General features: G+C 37.9%; 1 protein-coding gene across 1 annotated transcript; it reads left to right on the forward strand.

Moving 5' to 3' along the window:
- Window positions 1-340: 340 nt before the first annotated feature.
- On the forward strand, window positions 341-19,225 carry LOC134804061 (dnaJ homolog subfamily C member 11). Its single transcript, XM_063776957.1, has 13 exons — window positions 341-527; window positions 1,682-1,856; window positions 6,258-6,339; window positions 7,164-7,283; window positions 7,645-7,772; window positions 8,021-8,212; window positions 9,208-9,421; window positions 10,646-10,762; window positions 11,461-11,652; window positions 13,385-13,518; window positions 14,892-15,040; window positions 16,977-17,106; window positions 18,145-19,225. The coding sequence occupies exons 1-13, from the start codon at window positions 459-461 to the stop codon at window positions 18,168-18,170; spliced, it is 1,728 nt and encodes a 575-aa protein (XP_063633027.1). The 5' UTR covers window positions 341-458; the 3' UTR covers window positions 18,171-19,225.
- The last annotated feature ends 2,958 nt before the right edge of the window (window positions 19,226-22,183 follow it).

A 22,183-nucleotide genomic window follows, 5' to 3' on the forward strand; every position in this document is an offset into this window, starting at 1 on the left:
GAATCATTCTGCGTTGTTTTCAAATGGAAAGCTGATTAACACTACTGTCGGAAGCCGGTGCTGCTCGAAGCTACCTACCTAATTTCGAAATCTTGATGCATGAAGGTCCAGTTAGACCAAAAAATTCCGCACCGATTTCGATATCCCACGCAGTGTAGATCTTATTTTAAACGTCGAACTTCTATGAAATTATGACGTATAACACTTGCACTACGTGGGCTATAAAAATCGCTGCAGACTTTTCTTGGTCTAACTATATTTTAGTTTCGAGTCGTGTCAAAAGGCGTAAATATGTTGGATAAAGTTTAAGCCAAGCTTTACAGTTTCTCTATGGTTTGCGCTTTTCTATTCGACACTGGCGACGCCGCTGTCAGAGCGGCAGTAAAAGAAATTAACTATCTCAATATCCAAGGATTGACTTTTTTTAGGTTTTTAATTTTTAATTTAAATTATTTAAAATGGATGAAGAAGGCGATAGTATTTTGATGGAAGAAAATTATTACCAGTTGCTGAATGTTTCCAAGACGGTAATTATATTATTGCATGTGTATTTCGTCAGAGATTTTACTTATTTCGATTAACATTATTATATAACGTCAAATTTGATCCTAAGCAGACAAATTCTTGTAAGTAACTCTTTTTGTTGTCCTACACAACTATTAGGAATTGTAGATCCAGTAGTTTAGGTATAATATTTATTGCGGACTTAGTCAAAATGAACGTGATATTGTGTCACGTAATTTTAGGTTAGAACCGGCGATGATATGCTATTTACGGTTCGATTAAACAACATTAAGGCTATATTATTGCAACAGTGATAACCCAGCCTCCTTGTCTCATTACTTGAAACTTTTATATTCACATCATGCGGTGAACTTAGTACATGTTTGGTACATGCTTTCCATATCATGTCATGAGTTCATGAGATTACTTAAGAAACGAAAATTCGACTTGAAATTGTTCCCACGAGGTTTGGTCTTGATACTTGTTTTGACATTGTGATTGTATTGAAAGAGCATACTATTACATTCTGGACCAAGATTATATCTCCTAAGTCCTTGACCTACTTTAAATATTTATGTTATGTAGCTAAGATTTCCAAGTGTGAAGTGTGATTTCACTTCTACATCATAACCGCGAATGAAGTAGCTACCATATTATATGTATAACCATCAATATAAGGAGCCTGCACACCTGTTATTCAACACACTTCACAAATTAATCAAAATATATATTCTTGATATTTTTTATTCATAACACCTTTATTTAAATTAATTACATGGCATTTTATTAAGCTATACATTTCAATGAATCTACATATATTGCTATGGCTCCCTTAACACATTCATTGCCACCCAGCAAACAACATGTCCACGCTAGGCCACAACAATTTCGTCATATAAAGCAGTAGTACCACGATCTCGACTATCGGGTCATCCAGCCTGGGAACGAAATCATAAAATACCCGATAGTCGGGTTTTCGGCACTTAACGTGTTAAATAATCTTGAGTTTGCTTCAGCAGTTTGGCTCTCACCCATATATGAAACTCCACGGGGAAAGGTACCTTATTGCGGTTGTGTAGCACCACATTAGTATTGGACCATCGTAAATAATAGCATAAGTGCCAACCTCCATGAGGTACCTAGCCCAACATGTAATATCACATATAAATTATAACAGGCATCACCAGATGAGATCAACAGTGCATACCGGAGGTTCAGCCGCATGTTCCATCCTGACAAGCACAGCACAGACCCAAACAAGCAGAAATGGGCAGAGCAGATCTTCAACAAGGTGAAGGAGGCATATGAAGTGCTATCCGATAACCACAAGAGAGCTATTTATGATACATTAGGTAAGCATAACCAGATATGTTCTATACTCCGTTTATTGTAAGATTAGAATTTTTCTAACCCCAAATGTAGTGGTAATTACATTTTTCTTCCGAAATGCTAGGGTTCCTATGACACCTAATATTGCGGTACAATAATATGTAAACGCTCGTCGTCATGCTTGAGAGGAGGCCTGTGCCCAGCAGTGGGACTTATATTGGCTAAATTATTATTTTTTTATTTTAATATGTAAATGAAACTATAATTCAGTGCACTGACATTCAATTTTGGAGGAAAAAAGTGACCCCTACTTTTGAGCTTATAGAATATCTAATCTGAAAAACAAGACTATAGAGTGCAGACATACTTAAAATTCTTATATTTACTAATTCAAATATGTTAAAAGGTAATTCAAACCCTATTAAATAAAGCCTATCTATTTAGATCATTTTTAGTTTCAATTGCATACATCGGGGTTTTCGGTGCAGGAATGTTTTACACTAGCCAAATAACAGATAAAAACTGTAAAAAACGATACTAATTTAACATTTCTAAGCACATTTGGACCTTACTACCTACGTGTTATTGTTTAGTTTGGTAATTATTTTACAATTAACAGTTTTTTTTTTTTTTTTTTTATTTATATATCCAAAATAACTCTTACGTACTAATTTAACATGGTGACACAGCGAACGAAAACCGCGTACGGTTTATCTGCCGCCATTGTCGCTCGTTTACATTCCGGTTAGTAGCTATATCTAAATGTGTAATAAGGAAATAATGGTTAGTACAAATATCGTTTTAGGTTACCTGAGTTGTTGATAAACAACTCGAGCGCGCACCTGTACTTGATAACAACATATTTTTTATAATTGTTTTGGTCTTATGTGTGTTATTAAGTATATTTTGATTTACATCATCAGTCCATGAGTTTAGTGTATAGGGTAACATATATTGCCATATTCTTTTTCCATAGGTATTCTTATAAGGTGGTAGTACATACATAGGTATACTGATATTTCTCAATTTTTGTGACCTTGATCTATTTTTAAGGTTAGGTAAGTTAGCGATTTCATCACATACTAGCATCATTTTAAACTTATCATATACATTAATTATATTACAGTATTCAAATAGCTTTGTTTCGTTATTTCTATACTTTCTCCGTATAGAGTTAGGTACAATTGTTTTTATCAGGCTTAGCTGTAGTTTATATACAGGGTGGAAAGGCACGACGATCCTTCCCGGAAGTATTAGGTCGTTTAAGTGATACAGAGACTATTGGTAATGGTAAGAATCGTTAATTGAGTAAAAAATAAAAATTGCAAAAATACTACTTTTTAACTGTGGTGATAACCCTATAGCATGTGCACATGACGGCTAGATTAAGGATCTCCGTCGGGAAAGCTCGGGACTTTACACTTTTTTCCGATCGTTGACAGTATCGCAATGATGTATGAATGACACATAAATGTCAAATAAATCAAATGCATGCAAAAATATTACAAACAATTTTATTACTTTCTTAGATAATTACTTTTTTCCAATATTTAATACTATCTTCTTTTCACATACGGTGTTCAAATGTACCTCCGTGTATTACAACGCCGCCGCAGCCCGTACCCGAGTATGTCGATGCACATGCGATATAGTGTATGCTCTTCGTCATTTATCCTCCGCAGAAAGCACCAATTAGCCTTTGTCTCATTTCGTCCGCAGTTTCACATTCCGTTTGGTTTGGTACACCATATCTTTTACACAGCCCCACAAATTTAAATAGCCACGAGCATCTAACATTTTTATTTGAAGAATATGACATTCAATAAGTATAGTTCAATGAAAATTTAATTTCAAACATCAGACGTCTTGTCTATTTCCTACCACGCAAGAAGGTTTGTTAGTTTGGTATTGAAGAAGTATTTATTCTTGATTTATTCTTAGTATTTCATTTTTGCAGGTTCATTTGGTGCAACTAACACAACCTACATGTAATTTTTTATTATTTTAAATAGTTTCCAATTATTCGAAAATAATTTTGTGAAACGTGTTAAGAAACTAAAACCTTTTTATCAGTCAAGGAAACCAGAGATATTTATAAGACGATTGCGTACTTTTGAGTGGTTGTCAATGTCACCATTTGAACTGTCGTTGTAAACAATGTTGTGGTTAGTATTATTAATATTAAGGAATAACATAACTATTTCATTCAAGTATTGAACAAGTGGAACCACTAAGAAAGCGAAAATCCTGCAATGATTCTTACCGTGCTGTAAGCAGACCTAAAAATGGTTAGATGGCAACAAATTAGCATAATTTCCTGTCGAATACTGATTGTTTACAAGTAAGTTCATTGACCCTGTCACCTGTTAGGGTTAGAACAAAGTAGTTTTTTGCGTGGATGTTTAAAAGGTCATAATTTAGAAACGGTTGCCCATATTAACATAGTTTCTATGGAGAAAATATAGAGCTTAGGCTAAACTATCTCCCATTTCCGGAAAGGATCGTCGTGCCTTTCCACCCTGTATATTATCTAGGTAGGTTTTATAAGTTCTGCCGTAACTACTTAAGCTGTAACTAATTATAGACTCGGCTAATGACATATATAGCATTCTACGGGTACTAAAAGGTATTTTATATTTCAAAAGGGATAAATTGGACAATATGGATCTCAGTTTATTACAGACATAATTAATGTGGGGGCCCCAGTTAAATGTATTGTCTATTCTAAGACCAAGGTAAGTATGTTTATCCACTTGCTCCAAGGGTTCGCAATCGCATGCGCTCGTGGTAACGCGGTGTAGGCACTGGTGTTTGTGTGCTATGATCCTCGGTTTTATTTGGCATTTTTTGTGAGCGGAGTGTATATACATAACTTTTGTTTTGTCGTAGTTAATGACTAATCCTACATCGTGGGCCCAGGCACATAATAGATTGAAGTTTTTTTGTAGAATATTTTCTGCTATTTTTATATCCAAATGGGCGGCTAAGAGGCAAGTGTCGTCTGCGAATTGGTACACAGAACCGTCAGCAAATATATTGCACATTTCATTTACGTACAGTAGGTATTCGGTTGTTGAGAAAATCGAGCCCTGTGCGGTGCCTCTCTCTGTGGGAATTAAGTTACTATATGTGTTATCGACCTTAACTGCTGTGAAACGATTTGTATGATAGTTTTTCATTAGATCTAGAAAAGGGCCCTGTACACCACTTCGCAGAAGCCTGTTATAAAGTGTGTTGTACCTCAAAGTGTCATAGGCTTTGCTGAAATCAATAAATAAGACAAGTACATGTTTTTTGTCGTTTAGGTAGGTATTGACTTCGTTTGTAAAACTACATAATAGTTGAGAAGTATTTTTTCCCTTCTGGAAGCCATATTGTTTATGATTAATAATTTTATGATTATGTAAAAAGTCCTGAATTTGGGTTCCAAAAAAATTTTCAATTATTTTATCAACGCAAGATAATATGGTTATGGGTCGGTAATTATTAGTGTCGCAATAGCTCCCTTTTTTATGAATCGGTCTAATGGTGCCTATTTTTAGTTTGTCGGGGTAAGTTGAGCTTTTGATGCAAGTATTTATTAGATGAGTAATAATAGGGGTAATTTCCGTGTTTATATAGTTAGTTAAAAATACACGAAATCATTCCCGCACCGAAAACCCCGATGTATGTTCATAAGCAGTTAAAATCAGTTTTTTAAGCCTTCAAAAGGAAAGGCTTCAAAAGTGTAGTATATTGAACCAGTAATATAGCTACACAATTACCATAAAATCTGTCTACTTTGCTTCAAATATCGAAATTTAATTTAAATTTTAATATTGTTATTGTGTTGTGGAGGTTATGTTGTTATATACGTATTCCGATTTAAAGTAGGTCTTCACTACTAACAACTTGTAACACTTAAATGAGGTTGTGATATAGTTTTCATATGTAAAATTGTTGGAATACAATTAACCACATCTTACGTTAATATTATTTTAATAAAATTGGGTCAGGCAACAAGGCCCATATTACAAATACCTTACAGACTAAACTTAAAAACTAAACACTATTAAAACAACACAACACATTATTATATACAAGAATCTGTACAAACAGCAACACTCCTGGCCTGAGTGGACGCTCGGAGCGGAGCGTTCGGCGGGGCGTGCAGCGTGGCGTCGGGCTCACAAGTGATTTGAGCAGCGTGCTCTAAGGCCGCTCCTATACGTTTGCATTTGTTTAACATGCACGCCGCACGCCCCGCCCCGCTGCACGCTCAACTCGAGCGTCCACTCAGGCCTTACACTAACTGTCCATCGGTGGACCTTATTACAAAAGGCATAAGGTCCACCGATAGACAGTTAAGAGTGTGGGCGATGGTATGAGGCTGTCGTACTTTACTACTGTAGTTGAAAACTTAATAATATTTCAATTCTTAACAGGTAAAAGAGGTTTGGAAGTAGATGGCTGGGAAGTTATATTTCGGACGCGAACACCTAGAGAAATTAGAGAAGAATATGAAAGGTTAGTCCTCATACAAATATAGATACATGGGTCAGTCAAAACGTTTTGTACCGAGCTACTAATAATGGCGGTGTATGCAGCTTGAGTGCGCGCGACCACCGTCCCCCTCGCACCCCGCACAATTGGGTACTTTCCTCTACTTAAAATAAATTATTTCACACCGTGCACGAAATAATGCACCAGATCATTATTAGAAAAACATAGATATTAGCAGTTATTTTTAAACACAATTTCTATTTAATAAATCAGATGGAAGTATAAAAGGTAGGTGAGTTGACCGTGACGCCACTACACACGTTTTCATATAAATTCCATATTAGCAAATCGTTTTGACAGTTCTAAAAAAGAAGCTGATTTGACTAGTAGGAAAGTAGCCCCCCTGTCTAGACGGCTTCATCGAATGACTATTGTTAGAAAGATTATAATAAATCTGCTTATTCTAGTGTCAGATCATAAAGGCTTAGGACTTTTGACAAAAAATTACTTCAATGGATAAAAGTCGAATCATGAATCTAGTATATAACTGGACCAGGCATGAGGGGTGGGGGAAATGACCGAACGGTATAGTCTTATGTATCTTTCAGTAGGAGTAGCAGCGAAAGCGCTTTTATTGTTTGTCCTTGTCATAGTCTCACATTTTTTTGATTCCCCACCATAAATTTAGTATGTATTATGGTGGGCAACAATTAAATTCGACCAATAGGCGACACTATGATTGGTCGAATGTTTTGTCCCTCACGGAGGCACGCGTATAGCACTTCTATAGGATCCTACCTTCTACGGGTCGAATCCTAAACTTGATTCTAAGGTTTCTTTTGTGACAGGTTAAAGCGCGAGCGAGAGGAGCGGAGGTTGCAACAGAGCGCGAATCCTCGCGGCACCATCACACTCTCCGTCAACGCTACAGATATGTTCATGAAATATTACGATGAATATGAAATCATGTGAGTACTATATCAGATGGTAGTTTACTTAGTGGGTTTGCAATCGAGATATTATAATTGTACGTTATGCTCTACGCATTCTGTCAATTCATTCATACACTTCGATCATAATTGGATTGGATTTCTAATACTTACATCATTCTTATTGAATTGAATCATAATTTATGATTTTGAAAAAAGCTTCGATTTTTTGACTGATTCGATCGTCTCATCAGAAAATCTGATTCTTAGAAAACGTAATTTACTTGAAATTGTTTTGTTATGTTACTTTATTAATATAATGGTTTGCTTGTATTTTATGTTATTCTGTGATAGAGATTACCGCCTATAATGTACTTACATTATTTTGTTTTGTCTACAGAGAAGAATCAAATATCCTACCGAATATAGAGGTATCAGGCATGACCATCCAGCAATCTATAGACTCGCCCATAACTTTGAGGGACACCATGACACTCTCAGGGAATATATCAACACAGAACGGAATCGGTAAGAATGCAGTTTTCCTTCAGACCATTACCTTTGCCATTGCCTTTGTACTAATGATTTGTATTCTTTCATGATTTATGTTTCTTTTTATACAATAAAGTATTTTACTACTACTACAATATTTTTCACATACCTTGGGAATGGTAACAGTTGTCATCACCAAGCATACTTTACTTTTAACCTTTTACTATCCCTCTCATCTCAGCACATCAAGGATTTTATAAAACAGCCTACATTTTTTTTTGCAGGTACCGGTTCCGTGAACCTAAGCAACCGCCACCTCAGCTCGGAGAAGGGTTGGACGGAGTTCGAGTTCGGGATAGGCAATGGACCACTCCTGGGCTTCAAAATGTTCCGTACCCTATCCCGACTGATGTTCGTCAATTGCGGCACTGTCATGCAGTTTACGCCGAGAGGGATCGTGCCTAGTCTTGTCTCAAGTATGTCATCATCTTTCTAGCATTGTCATTGTCTTGTTGACCGTAGCATCCCTGTTTGAAATACCGATATTTGAAACAGGGACGGTACGGTTAGCTGAGGTCCACTTAACAACCCCGTAAGATAATTTTATACAGCTCCTGCCGTGTTGCAAACTGAGGGGAGCTAGTTTTTTTTTTAAATTTGGTTCTGTTTTCTTACGATGTTTTGGCGCTAAAAAGCGACTGGGGAATTCCATGAGAATTATAGAAAATCAATAGTAGCAGATGAAACAACGCACCAAGTGTCTGCCACCCAGGAATACTTTTCCAAACAGAGATATGTCTCTACAATAGGGATGATGACACATGTTGAATTTTATCACAATAACAAATGAGCAATTTATCACAATATTGTGGATATTAAAATAATATATGGCACAAAAATACAGCATCTGGAAGTTTCATAATTTAAGTTTTTTTTTAACTTCCAAAAACGAAATAAGTAAGGATACCATTCGATTCATCACATTTTATCCAAAAAAAGATTGTATAGCAACTATATACATAAACGCAATATTTCACCGACAAAAACGCAATTTTCTTATTTTGTTCATACTTCAAGATGTACTCTCAGTGACCTTGACGTCACGTTCTCTTATCGTTTTGTTAGGGGCGTTTCGCGAGTGAAGTACGACTGTCGGACTTTGACTATCATTTCTGACTTTTGTATTGCTTTAATGCAATGTGTACCGTGCCCAATATATACACATTTAATCCTAAAAACAAACCTGATTGATTGATACCATAAATGAAAAATTGTCATCTAGCCTATTCGCGTTAAAAAGTATCTATGACAATTTAATTGTTCTACATGTAGAGACATACTTCTTTTTGTTAATCTTTTGGAGAATACACTTGAGGCGTTGACACTTTGGTGACGGTTCATATACATGAACCGGTGTTCTACCCCACATACCAAGGGACATAAAAAATAACCAAAAAACCCCTATATTCAGCAATGGCGCTCCAACTGGACGCCCACTCCGTCGGTTACCTGACGTACCGCGCCGGCGGGCAGGGCGGTTCCTCCATGACGTCCATATACGTCCGCGACTCCGAGAAGTACCACACCAACACGGCCATCCAGCTCGGCAACCCGCACTCGTTCATCTCCTTCAACATCATGAGGAAGATGCCACAGCACGACATGAAATTGCGCTTGGCGTTGAAGTAAGTTACCCGTTATGGACCCGTTGACCGTTAAAGACGTCAACTGGCAAGCCTACAATGTAGTTTTGATTTAAATACGTGCAGCATCGAATATATTATAGCTGCAAAAGTGGTCAAAGAGTTCGTTACACCATAGGTAATTATTTAGTACGGTGTGATGAACTATTTGGCCACTTTGGCTGCTACAATATATTTGACGCTGCCTACAATTGACCACTAAATTGCTAGTGGCTCAGAAGTTAAGAAGTGTCTAATGCGATTGTACTCAATTGCCTATGCGAATTACTATATGAATATACAACTAAAATAGAATAGAAATCATTTATTCAGACAAAACATCAATCCAAAGAACACAATAATAAATTTAAGTCAAAGAAGAAGTAAATAAAACAGAAATAGAGATGTGAAACCGAAATGGAGACCATTTCGGCTTCACATCTCAGACTCAGCAATGCATTTGCAATTAGAAATGTTCTCTTTTGTTACACTTTATGTCGTTGCTATAGGGTTTACTATGTCAACGATGATATGTAAAATTGGTGTTATAAAATAAAATAAAATGCATTTATTTCAGACTAATAAGTATCCATAGTGTGTTAGTTACAAGAAAATACTTAAACAACTATATTAGTACCTAAACCTAAGTGAAGCGAGGACCAGTGCCTGACTAGGCCACTGTCCCACCTCCCCGCTACTACGCTCAGGAGGCTGTGGCGGCTGTCGCGGACTCTACGGAGCGTCGCGGCGCAGCGCTTGCGCAGCGTCGCATGACAACCGTTAACGTGCGCCTCCGCGAACATGCCAGACGCGCTGCAATGCCGCGGCAGCCGCAACAGCACCCTGAAAGCGTCATTATATTGCACCCGCAATTTATTGATCGAGCGCTGCGTGTATCTCGACCATGAGTTGCAGGTATACAGCGATGTACAGTACGCACGGAATAGCGTAATTTTAACTTGCGCTGTACACCGACTGAACCTGCGAGCTATCATGTTGGCTCTGATCGCCAGAGCCCTCCGCTCCCTCTCGATATCCGCATCGTCGCGTAAGTCATCGGTTACCAAGTGCCCAAGGTACTTAAACGAATTAACCCTCCTAAGCTGCTCTCCATTCAAGCGAATGGGTGGGACATGAGATGAGCACTTGGTTCCCGCCTTGAAAACCATATATTCGCTTTTCGACACATTATATTTTAAATTATGTCTGTAAAAAAATATTCTACAGACTCGGTACCTTCGGCGCCATAGCAGAGTACGGGGCCGAGAAAAAGGTGTCTAAAAACAGCAGCGTGTCGGCCGCGGTCATGCTCGGCGTTCCCAGCGGCGTGATCCTCAAGCTCAAGTTAGTACAATATACCTACTTGTATACAATAGTGATATAATCAAGCTTTTCAATCTTGTACCCAATAAGGCCACTCAGCAAACTTCACTCAGCTTCGTATCCTTAACACGGTACTCGACTGAAAAGCTCTCCATTAAACACGATTGTATAAAATACTATTATTTACTAGCCTATAAGAGTGTCCTATTACTGAGAAAAAGCCTCTTTTTTTCCCGCCGTTTGGTCCTATCCATTGCGCATGGATAGGACCAAACGCCTTTGCGTTTAGTCTTCCTATGCCCCGACATCCGTCTTGTGGGATCCAGTCGGTGGCTAGTCTATGGTTAGTACAGGGGTCGGCGCAAAATAACACTTCAGAGTTCTTAGTTCTTAGACCACTAAAAACAACACCCGTGGCTCTGTTTTTGCTAATTTTTGCTGCGTTTGGGTCTTTTTCAAAAAAGTTCGCCGACCCCTGGGTTAGTAACATCAGTCAGCACGTATATCGTATTCAGAAACGTGCGAGAGACTTTTGCATAGATGGCGCCATCATAGCTTGCCTCTTTTTCTATCAGATTTGGCTTAAAGGGCATCCAGGGCATAAAATACCATTAAAAACAAAAAAAATACACTATTCTAGGGATTGACAGGGCAAGCTATGCTGGCGCCATCTGCTAAATACTTCGACCGGCCAACCCCATTGTTTACTATTTTTCCAGATGGACATGTTCAACACAGACGATAGTGGTCCCCATACACCTGTGCGAAGAAGTGATGCCATCACCAGTCTTCTACGCCACAGTGGTGCCCATGGTCTCATGGCTCATTCTCAAGAAATTAGTACTGGACCCCATAGCGAGGGAGCGGTCAGAAAGGGAGCGGCAGAGATCTATGGAGGCTAACTTTGAAAGGTGAGTTGAAACTGGAATTTTCGTCCTTTTTTCAACAAAACGTAATCTTAACGTTGCTGAATTGCTGAACATGGTTTTGAGAGCTTTTCCGCCTTTTGAAACCTAAAAAATATTTTAATACCTACACGACTTAAGTTCTGTTTTAGCATTATAGTAGGAGATCCCACATATGGTCGACCTTGACCTTCGAGCAACACGGAAGGGAGGCGGCATTCGCACTATTTCCCCTCTGCCGAGGTACAAGATTAGCGCGTCAATCTAATCTAGCGCGGGTAATAAAACTAGTTGCACTTGGATTTTTCACTAGACCGAGTCCAGACGCGCGCGTGAACACTGCTGCACAAAAATGCCTGTTTGCTCGGTTTTTTGTTATAAAAAGAGGTCGGGGACATCAAATTTACAAAAAGAAAGTGTTACATTTCACCTGTAATATTTTTTTTTACATATCATACGTTTAATTACATTCAAACACAATGATTATATTTTAGTCTCATGTAATTGTTGGATTTATCGATTTTGCTCGCTCAGTACAAATTGCGGATCAGTCGAGCGACAAATCCGACTTCTCATCTCTCAGAATACAATAACATACTTCAACGAAAATGTGTTAGTGTGCGTGTTGTGACACTTGTCACTCGACCGTACACAAAAAGAGATCGAGGTTTGCAAGATTTGTCTTTGACGTGTGTCATTTTCTATGTATTTGTGTCGTCATTACAGATTGGATTTTGTATGTAAGTGTGTGAGAATTGCGACTGTGTGCACCTTTCCCCCCGCGAAAAATGGCAGAAATATTTGTACGGTGAGATATCGCTTGGGCCCCTCCCTTCCGATGTGTCGGAAGCCGGTGTTGCTCGAAGACCTTGACTAATCTGTCTGACGGATGAAACTATGAAAATATGAAATAAAATATGTTCCAGAACATAAATAAATAGGGTTGCCTAAAGAAATATGGTCAAGGCTATTTTTAACAAATTTTTGAGACAGATGAGTGCAATTATCGATATAAAATCACCTCTTTAAACACGGCAACCACATAATAGTGACCGGAAAAAGATAGGCAACCTAGATGATTTATGTTGTACAAGTAGTAGTGGTGGTGCGTCAAACATATCCATAGGCAAGCCGGGGCTAATTTGGCTTACATATTTCCTTTACAACTCTGCTCAAACGTCCAAAAACAGGCAAGCCGGTGAGAATTGGCTTTTATGGACGCGCCGCCACTGACAAGTAGTATACTTTCCATTGAAACTTATTTCGTTCGTCAGACAAATCGGTGAAATTTGCCGAAAAAAATTTTTTTTCAAAAATTTATTAAAAATAGCCTTGACCATATTTCTTTAGGCAACCCTATTTATTTATGTTCTGGAACATATTTTATTTCATATTTTCATAGTTTCATCCGTCAGACAGATTAGTGAAAGTCGACCATATATGTGGGATCTTAGACCATAACCTTTTTCGGCATCTAAAATAATAGACTACAACAATTAAGTCTTAGTTAGACAGTGCGAGAACTCGCAATGGACTTTCATAACATTGCGGTATTTGATCGGTCGGCTGAATTGGATGTAACCTATTCAGGTTACATCTACGAGTATCCCTCGTTAGTCCACAATGTAACCAGAATCGCGTGCGTGTTCGCACTCCGTCTAAACGAGCCTTTAGTATTGCGAGAAAAATAAAATCCATGAAAGTTTGCAATAACTTGCCCTTATATTTTATTCGCCAGGTTACAAGAAATGCAGCGGCAAGCGCGAGCGACGGTGGAGCTGATGCGGGAGACCTACTCGAGGATACGGAGCGACGAGGAGAAGAAAAAGGGCCTCGTCATCTTGAGGGCGTTGTACGGGAAGCTACCTGCAGGTAATAAATAACCTTTAGTCATTTTAATATGCTTGAGGGTGAATCAATATTTTCTTGTCACTTGTTGACATGGTTACAGTCTCCTGGGTCACTCTTAAATCTCTGGTTTTATGTTATTTCAAATCATAACCAAACATACATTTTGATGGCAGTATTAACTTTCCGTAATGGGTCATCTACTTAGCGTATTAGGGTGCTATTCCATCTGTCCAATGTGTATTGCGTCTCACATTTTGCTACAATGAGACAGTGAGACGCAATGACATTGGACAAAGAAATTGGACAGGTGGAATACCACCCTTAGTAGAACGTGGTTAAACATTTCTTCTAACAAACTATGCTACTATTGTCGCCTGGCTGACGGGACAAAATGATAACAAAAGAAAGTTGATCCAGTCTTAAGCACTGATCAGAAGCATTCCACAAATTTGGCTACCGTTGTTCCGTACAAACACGAATTATCTGAAGATTTGCAGGTTTAGGAGTTTTTTTTTCTGTCACAATGAATGATAAAAATGCTCAGTAAAATAATCACCAGTGATCGGCAGAGTTGGTGCCGCACGGGATTAATGACCTCAATCATTATGCTAATACGGATATGCCGTGGAGATTCCGGGATTCGTGTTGTATTACTTCCTTCTACAACGTTTCTAATTTTAATAAGTTAATGAAATAACATTATATTACAGTATAATAAATATAATAATGAACAGGGTTGAAGGTTTTACAATAGGTTATCACTAAGCAAATAAACTTTAAATCACAACATGTGAACTTATGGTTCGAGGAATATAAATAAACATATTTCTACTAGAAATGGGTTCTCAACCAATTCCTTATCATTAAACTAGAAAAGGATAGAATTAACTAATAAAGGGACACTGTTTGTCGTCTCTTTGTCCTAGTTTAGTTTAGACGCAAACAATAGAAAATCCAACTGTGACCTTCGACAAGCCAGGTAGTCGAGTAAATGGTTATTTATTACTTTAGATAAGTATATTTTAAACAACACTATATTTAACACGGGTGCAAAAATAAGAAGTATGACTTGAAATAATACTCGGTTAAAGTGTATCAATGTTTTTAAATAATAATGATACAGTTTATGCATTTATTCAGTGTTGAAAAGTCTATTTATAAATAAATAACACCAAATATTCTAATACTCAAATTACTTTTTCGACCAAGATCGCGACATTTGAGTCATGTCCATATTAAGATTTCTAGTAGGAATCCCGTGGCGTGGCACCAACTTTGCCGAACACTGATAATCACTCACAGTTTGTCTCCAAAAATTCATTAGTGAGGGCCGGGGTTGGGGATATTTGTCTTAAAATGTATTTATAGTATCATATATTGTTAATTTTTATCAGGAGCTTCAAGCCACGAGGTTGAAGCCGAGCCGACGGGCGACGCGGCCTCGCCCGAGTCGCCGACTGCTTACAGCGAAGTCATAGACGTGACGATACCCGTGCAGTGCCTCGTCAAGGACTCGCGGCTAGAGCTGTTGGAGGCGAGCAAGGTAAAGACGGCCAAAATCCGTGCAGTTTGCTGTTCCAAAAAAATGCCATATTGATTTTTGGCCATCCCATCCCTGAAACGAATTACCTACGTATAGTTTATTTTAGCTTTCGTATCTACGTATAGTTTATTTAAGCGCTGGTGGCCTAGCGGTAAGAGCGTGCGACTTTCAATCCGGAGGTCGCGGGTTCAAACACCGGCTCGTACCAATGAGTTTTTCGGAACTTATGTACGAAATATCATTTGATATTTGCCAGTCGCTTTTCGGTGAAGGAAAACATCGTGAGGAAACCGGACTAATCCCAACCAGGCCTAGTTTCCCCTTTGGGTTGGAAGGTCAAATGGCAGTCGCTTTCGTAAAAACTAGTGCCTACGTCAAATCATGGGATTCGTTGTCAAGCGAACCCCAGGCTCCCATGAGGCGTGGCAAAATGCCGGGATAACGCGAGGAAGAAGAAGAGTTTAATTTCATGCTGGCCCTTTACAGATAACTTTTTGTCTATTGTAAGTAAAAACCGCACGTAATTCTAATTGGCACCTGAGCGTGGGCTAGTCCAACGCTCAAAAAACCAATATAACGCACCTTTGTTACGCATCTCGATGACACATTTTGGACTGGTTCTGTAGCGTTCGACTCGCCGGCACTCAGTAACCGTAGAAGGACCACACATAGCCTCGCAATATATTTTTTCATTTGTTCATTTTGAATCTTATTCCAATTACCTTAGTCGTAATTCAATAACCGTTTAAAGCGACCTAACCTTTTTTATGTAGGTAAGTAGCACGTGCGCTTTGATTTACAATAGACAATAAGGATTAGCCGTTCGGGGCCAGCTACAAGACGAACGACTTACAACTATGGTTACACCTTAAAATTACGCCTTAATGTTAAAAGCTACTTTCTTTAGGCGCATAAAAAACGGCAAATAAAAAGTAATTCTGTCTGTGTGTCTGACTCTCTGTCTGTAAGTAATGTAAGTAGATTTCCTTCAATCAATAGTACCACCGTCCACACGTCACAACAGGGCACGTGACGTCACTGTCAAGTAACTTACTCTTAGTTATAGTTCTATCCGATTTATTAAATAGAAATTGTCTCAAAAAATGACTGCTGTGTACGTTTTTCTAATAATTTTCTGTTGCTTAATTTCTCGCATAGTGTAAAATAATCTATTTTAGTCCCCTAAGGCTCAAGAAATTGCCAGTTAAATTTGAAATCAATAGTAAAGTAAATATGATTGATTTCTTTTGTCTTGAAACCGAAGGAAACAAAAGATATGCAACTCTGTAGGCCAAGCACATGATTGGTACGACAGTATCTCGCGGCGAAATAGACTACCCGTCTTAATCTAACCAAAGACATATGTAACTTCGTATAAGATGAATAAAGTCTAAGGAAAAAACGTGCCTCGGAAATCAAGAAAAAGTCATTCTCGGATAGATGGCGCACACACCTTTGGCCTATTCTCGGCTAGATGGTGTGACGACACCGTTTCATATTTAACAATTTTAACACATAGATATCAGTGAATGAACATGGGTCAAAATGATATAAAAATAATAAAATCATTTATATACATTTTTTTGATAATTTTATACGTTTTCAATTACTGTGACTACAAAATTTACTATGACAGGACCCCTCTATACTATCTATTCTCTTTGATCTAACTATGTGAACAAAAGAGGGACGGGTAGTCTATCTCGCACCGAGATACTGTCGCGCCAATCATGTGCTAGCCCGGTTGCTCCAATTGAAAATGGTTTAAATTACATAGAAGTAATTTGTTCTATGGATAGGACCGTGAGCCATACGAGGTTGAATACAGGCAAAATCCATATTCGCATACCTTACAAGGTCCACCGAGGGTCACTTGGAGTATATTGATCTTACTCTAGTTTGAGTTTACTGTACATAATGTTTGATTGTACCACAGGCGGACCTGGCCGGTTTCTTCGACCCGTGCGTGGGCGAGGAGAAACACCTCACCATACAATACAGCTTCCACAAGAATCTGCACTGCTGCACCGTCGCGGACAGCCAGGCAGTAGTTTTGCCTCGCAACAGTAAGTAATCCCACCGCCTTGGCTGTTTTATCTGAAACCGTATAATGTTATTATCTTTAAATCGTACAATGGCTGGTAAAATCTTTAGGCTTGTTCTTGACAGATGGCTATTAATACATGTGATTTTCTACCTTTTTTAGGGTTCCGTACCCAAAGGGTAAAACGGGACCCTATTACTAAGACTTCGCTGTCCGTCCGTCCGTCCGTCCGTCCGTCTGTCACCAGGCTGTATCTCACGAACCGTGATAGCTAGACAGTTGAAATTTTCACAGATTATGTATTTCTGTTGCCGCTATAACAACAAATACTAAAAACAGAATAAAATAAAGATTTAAATGGGGCTCCCATACAACAAACGTGATTTTTGACCAAAGTTAAGCAACGTCGGGAGTGGTCAGTACTTGGATGGGTGACCGTTTTTTTTTTTGCTTTTTTTTTGTTTTTTTTTGCATTATGGTACGGAACCCTTCGTGCGCGAGTCCGACTCGCACTTGCCCGGTTTTATAATAATTATAAATTCAATATTACATGCATACGATTGATCAGCGTGATTTAATTATTATGCTTTTTTATTTTTGTTAAGGCATAAAAGAATTAAACACTGTCAAGCACAAACTAATTAAAAATTTAACAAAAAGGTCATATCTACAGTACAGGGTGAAATTTTAATCACTAAGCCATACTGTGCGTAGGTCATACTGAACAACTTTTATTGTGGGACCAATGCCGAAATCGCGAATAATATTTGGCAGTTTCACACATTCCGGCTGATGTGATGCCGCTGATTTCTATGGGACAGGCAATTTTTTTCGCGATTTCGGCATTGGCCCCATACTATAAGTTGTTCAGTATGACCTATAAAGTCACTACGCAGAGTATGGCTTGGCTGGTGAAAAACTTATCAACTTTCTTTATTTTTTTTAATTTTTTTTTTTAATTTATTTATCAAAGGCATGTATATACATAATCAATTTTAAAGTTACTCGCCAAACTACGATAATTCAAATCTAATAAGCTCATGAACCCTAATTGTTTCAGATCATCGGATAAAGAACAGATCCTGAAGGTTAAAGTCGACAAGCAGGTGCTAACTACAACGCCGAGTGAGAGTCCGGCGTTCATCCTATCATAAAATGTAAATGTATAGACTTAATTTACTGAGCTCTAACAAAATCCACTAAATTTCAACCAAAGATAGGCCCTGAGGTCTTTTCTTTTAAACCTGATAGTGAATACTGAATACCTTCCAGTGTCTCAACCGCCACTGTGGCAGCTTTTATTTTCGAATTAAAAAGACTGCGCCATCTTGTGATAATAATGTGAAAACCCGTACGATGTTGTGGAAAATGCTCGAAAATGCCAGGCATCTTAGTGATGACACTGATGACACGGTAACGGACGCGTTTAAAACGCTTAAACTTAAGGACCAAAGGGAGCGGTTTAGATTTTGCACAACACCCAGTAATTCGCACACTGGATTTGTCGCTGGCGACAAATCTGCGGGCAAATCCGAGAGTGAATACGGTGTGCTGCTGACCACATACGAGTTTCGTACTTTGTACCCATATTTTTCTCTCGTAAACATATCGCTGCCCCAACATTACAGGGTTATATGTTACATTTTCATGATAGTTGAAATTCGACTTAATGTCACTATGACAATGTTCAGATTTCAGTTCGATAAAAGTGAAACATAGAACCCTGTAATATTGGGGCAGCGATATGCGAAGGCAACATAATATAAAAGTCAATGTACGAAATTCTTCGCGTTCAGCGATAGAACTTTATCACGGACTAATCTACCGCGCTGGGCTATAACCGCGAAACTCGAAGTTCGCAAATTGCGGGAATTTTTCTCTGTCACTCTAATTACGCCTTCATTGGAGTGAAGGAGAAAGATCCCCGCAATTTGCGAATTTCGGTTTTCGCGGCAGCCCCCAGATTTCAAGCGCTCGTATATACGGCGCTTAGTTCGTGTAGTGAAGCCGCGCTTTAGATTCAGTTTTTGCGGTTCCTAGATTTCGGAATGAATGTACATTTGCTGTGTAACGTATGATACCTAACGTTTGTTAACATTCCATATTATCCCTTGTAAATGTTATTAAACAGAATACCGTGACTTGAAATGTTTTATTAGCAGTACACAATGTTAACCCTTTTACATACAGGCCATCATTTCATACAAAATCATTCGATACCAAATAGACAGGTACTAAGGGGACTAGAATATTGGGGGCATAACGAGAATTTTTACCATCGCATTAGAAACAAATTTACGTCGTTAAGCCTTTATAAGGAACATAGAGGGATTATGTTTCCCATGATGATGTTTAATTTTATTGTATAATGATAGGGTTGAATTTGCAGAATCTTTGATCCTTGATGATATTCCTATGCCGTAAGTCCGAAGCTCTTGTAAGGTCAAAGTGCAGCCTCAAACGGAAGAAAGTAACTTGTGTAGGTAAATAAAAATCTCGCCAAGTGGGTATTTTCCCCGCTTTTTCCCACTTTTCAGTTACCCGAATAAATCTTCTTAAAACCACAGAATAAGTAATAGTACTACGTACAGAAGGTTCACTGTATAACAAAATCCCTGTTTGTTAGGTAGGTATAGCGAACGTGCTCAAACGTTGCCGGTTGGACCGAGCTCTTATGACAGGCGTGGTATGGGCGTGGCTACCGCCAGGGTTTGCACCGTCCGAACCGAGTAACGTCACATAATGTTATGTTCTGTTTAACGTATAGTGTAGTAAATAAAGGTAGTGGACCCCGCAGTAATTGCTCAGCCAGAAAAAGCTTTACAGTATGATAAAGTATCAATAAATAAAAAGTATTGTATAAATTTCCAAAGAATAATAATAATAGTATTTAAGTAAATACCTAGTCTTAAATCGTTAATATCTTTTTACGGAAAATTGCTCCGTTTAAACTTTCTTCTCCGGACATGTTCATGTAACGTATTGCAACAATATATGAAATATCAAAAAAAAAATCCCCGCAGAAATACCAATATTAACAAAATATAATTTTATGGCGTGGCTTGGACCGGAAAATTGCTCGGTCTAATTTTTTCACTGGAATGCCATTTTATTGCCGATTTATACATACAAATTGAAAATCTAAAATATTTTCCATGTAAAGCCTGACAACAGTTTATTTAACCCTGAGATAGTGTCGCTGCAAACAGCTTACGTATGGCAATAATGTGCGTACGTCATGTATAGTCGGGGTAGTGGGCATTGGCTTCATGTTGATACTCGTAGGGGAGACCGAGGTGAGTTGTGACAGAGGAGAGTTGTGACATTGTCGATTTGGAATCTAATATCTGTTAGCTAGCTCGCAACAGTGTGCGTTTGTTAGCTCGTAACTTGAACTAACAAACGCGCATTATTGCGACCTAGTTTTTAGTTAATAGATTCCAAAAAATCGATGATGTCACAACTCTCCTCTGTCACAACTGACCTCGGTCTCCCCTATAATGTCAAAACATTGCTTACAGAGAATTCGGTTCTTTCAATTTACCTATTCGTCAAAATCTGATTCTAAATATTCAATATTTATATATTCTTCGTTTTCTGACTCTGACGAAGTCTGATTTTCATCAGATGTTGTGTCGCTTTCAGGACCACCAACCTCGATTATACGTTCAGTCTCCAATTCGATTATAGGATTTTTATCGTCGATCTACATAAACCTTGAATGAAATATTAAAGTTTAAACCAAACAACTAACCAGTTCAATACAACCGCACTATAAAATGTCAATACCGGTCATGTCAACAACCAAATTTAAAACATTGTTTATTGGAATGCTATGTAATCCTTCGTCTTTTTTAAGCTGTAAGTATTTGATTGCATTCACTACAATTTTTTTCGCATCTTTGGTAAAATTTTTTGGCTTTTTTGTAATAAAACCATTTAATATTTGAATATATTCGTAGATATTTTCCGTTTGTTTACATCGGTGACATTCGATGACATCCAACGTTCGTTGTCAAATAGTACTTGTTGCCAGTAAAAGAAATTAGTACCATTGAAAATCCGCAAAATGGCGAGGGTCAAATAAACTGTTGTCAGGCTTTAACTATACTTTTTTTCAGAAATTGCCTTTTTACTCGCTGTGGAAAATTTCTCTATCAATTTTATTTATTGAATTAAGTTCACAGTTTTCTTTCCATTCAACTATAAAAACATCCAAAAAAATAACGAGCGTATTCAAAACTAAACATATCGGGAGCAGTGTATAGGGAGCGGGGTGTACAAGGGATGACAGTTCTTTTGGATATTTTGGATTTAAGTATATACGTGACTACTTAGTATATATTTAAAAAGAAATCAGGCTGAGAAATTTTCCACTCTCAGTTTTTTATAGTTCTAAAATACATAAACTTGGGTATGCATTTTTTTTTGGATTTTCTTACCCACTACGCCAAATTATATTCTAAGATCATATAAGAAGGAAAAAATGGCAGAGCAATTTTCCGATGAAAATGAGCGCCAAAAAAGGAATTATCGTAAAAAAAATATTCTCATGTTTGACAAAAGTTTTAAATTTTTTTCTGATATCACATACTGATACAAATAACTTATTTGGTAAAATAATTTTGGATGGAGGAATTACTCGGTTCAATATATAAACAGATTTGTATTTTTACGTATAAATACCTAACTTAGGAGTGGTTTTTTTTTGGATATTTATATGTTAGTTTCGGCTCATACTATACAATAACCAAGCAAAATTTCATCGACTGAGAAATTAATGCATGGGTCTCCATACAACAACTTGCTTCGTTTACTACACTAGTAGTTAGCAATCATCACTTAACGTGGTTAGGATTCAGACTGCAGCAGCATTCCTGTGGCACTATTGCAGCACGACATTACTGCCGAAAATGTCAAAAACCGGGCAGTGACATCGATTACTGTCTAATCATTTATGCCCACGACACGGTACGCAGTAGATGTTATTTTTTACGTCATACTTCTATGAAATTATGACGTATAAATAACACTGGTCCTGCAAGTGCTGTCGAAATCTCTGTAGACTTTTCTTGATCTTACTCTAACACCCCCACTAG

This window comes from Cydia splendana, chromosome Z (assembly GCF_910591565.1).
Source record: "Cydia splendana chromosome Z, ilCydSple1.2, whole genome shotgun sequence".
Lineage (NCBI taxonomy): Eukaryota > Metazoa > Arthropoda > Insecta > Lepidoptera > Tortricidae > Cydia > Cydia splendana.

Bases quoted from the DNA above. Each gene is read 5' to 3' on its own strand.
- LOC134804061 (XM_063776957.1), top strand. From the start codon at position 459: ATGGATGAAGAAGGCGATAGTATTTTGATGGAAGAAAATTATTACCAG. The intron at 8,213-9,207 runs GTATGTCATCAT...CCCTATATTCAG, and splicing joins CGTGCCTAGTCTTGTCTCAA to CAATGGCGCTCCAACTGGAC. The intron at 10,763-11,460 runs GTTAGTACAATA...CTATTTTTCCAG, and splicing joins GGCGTGATCCTCAAGCTCAA to ATGGACATGTTCAACACAGA.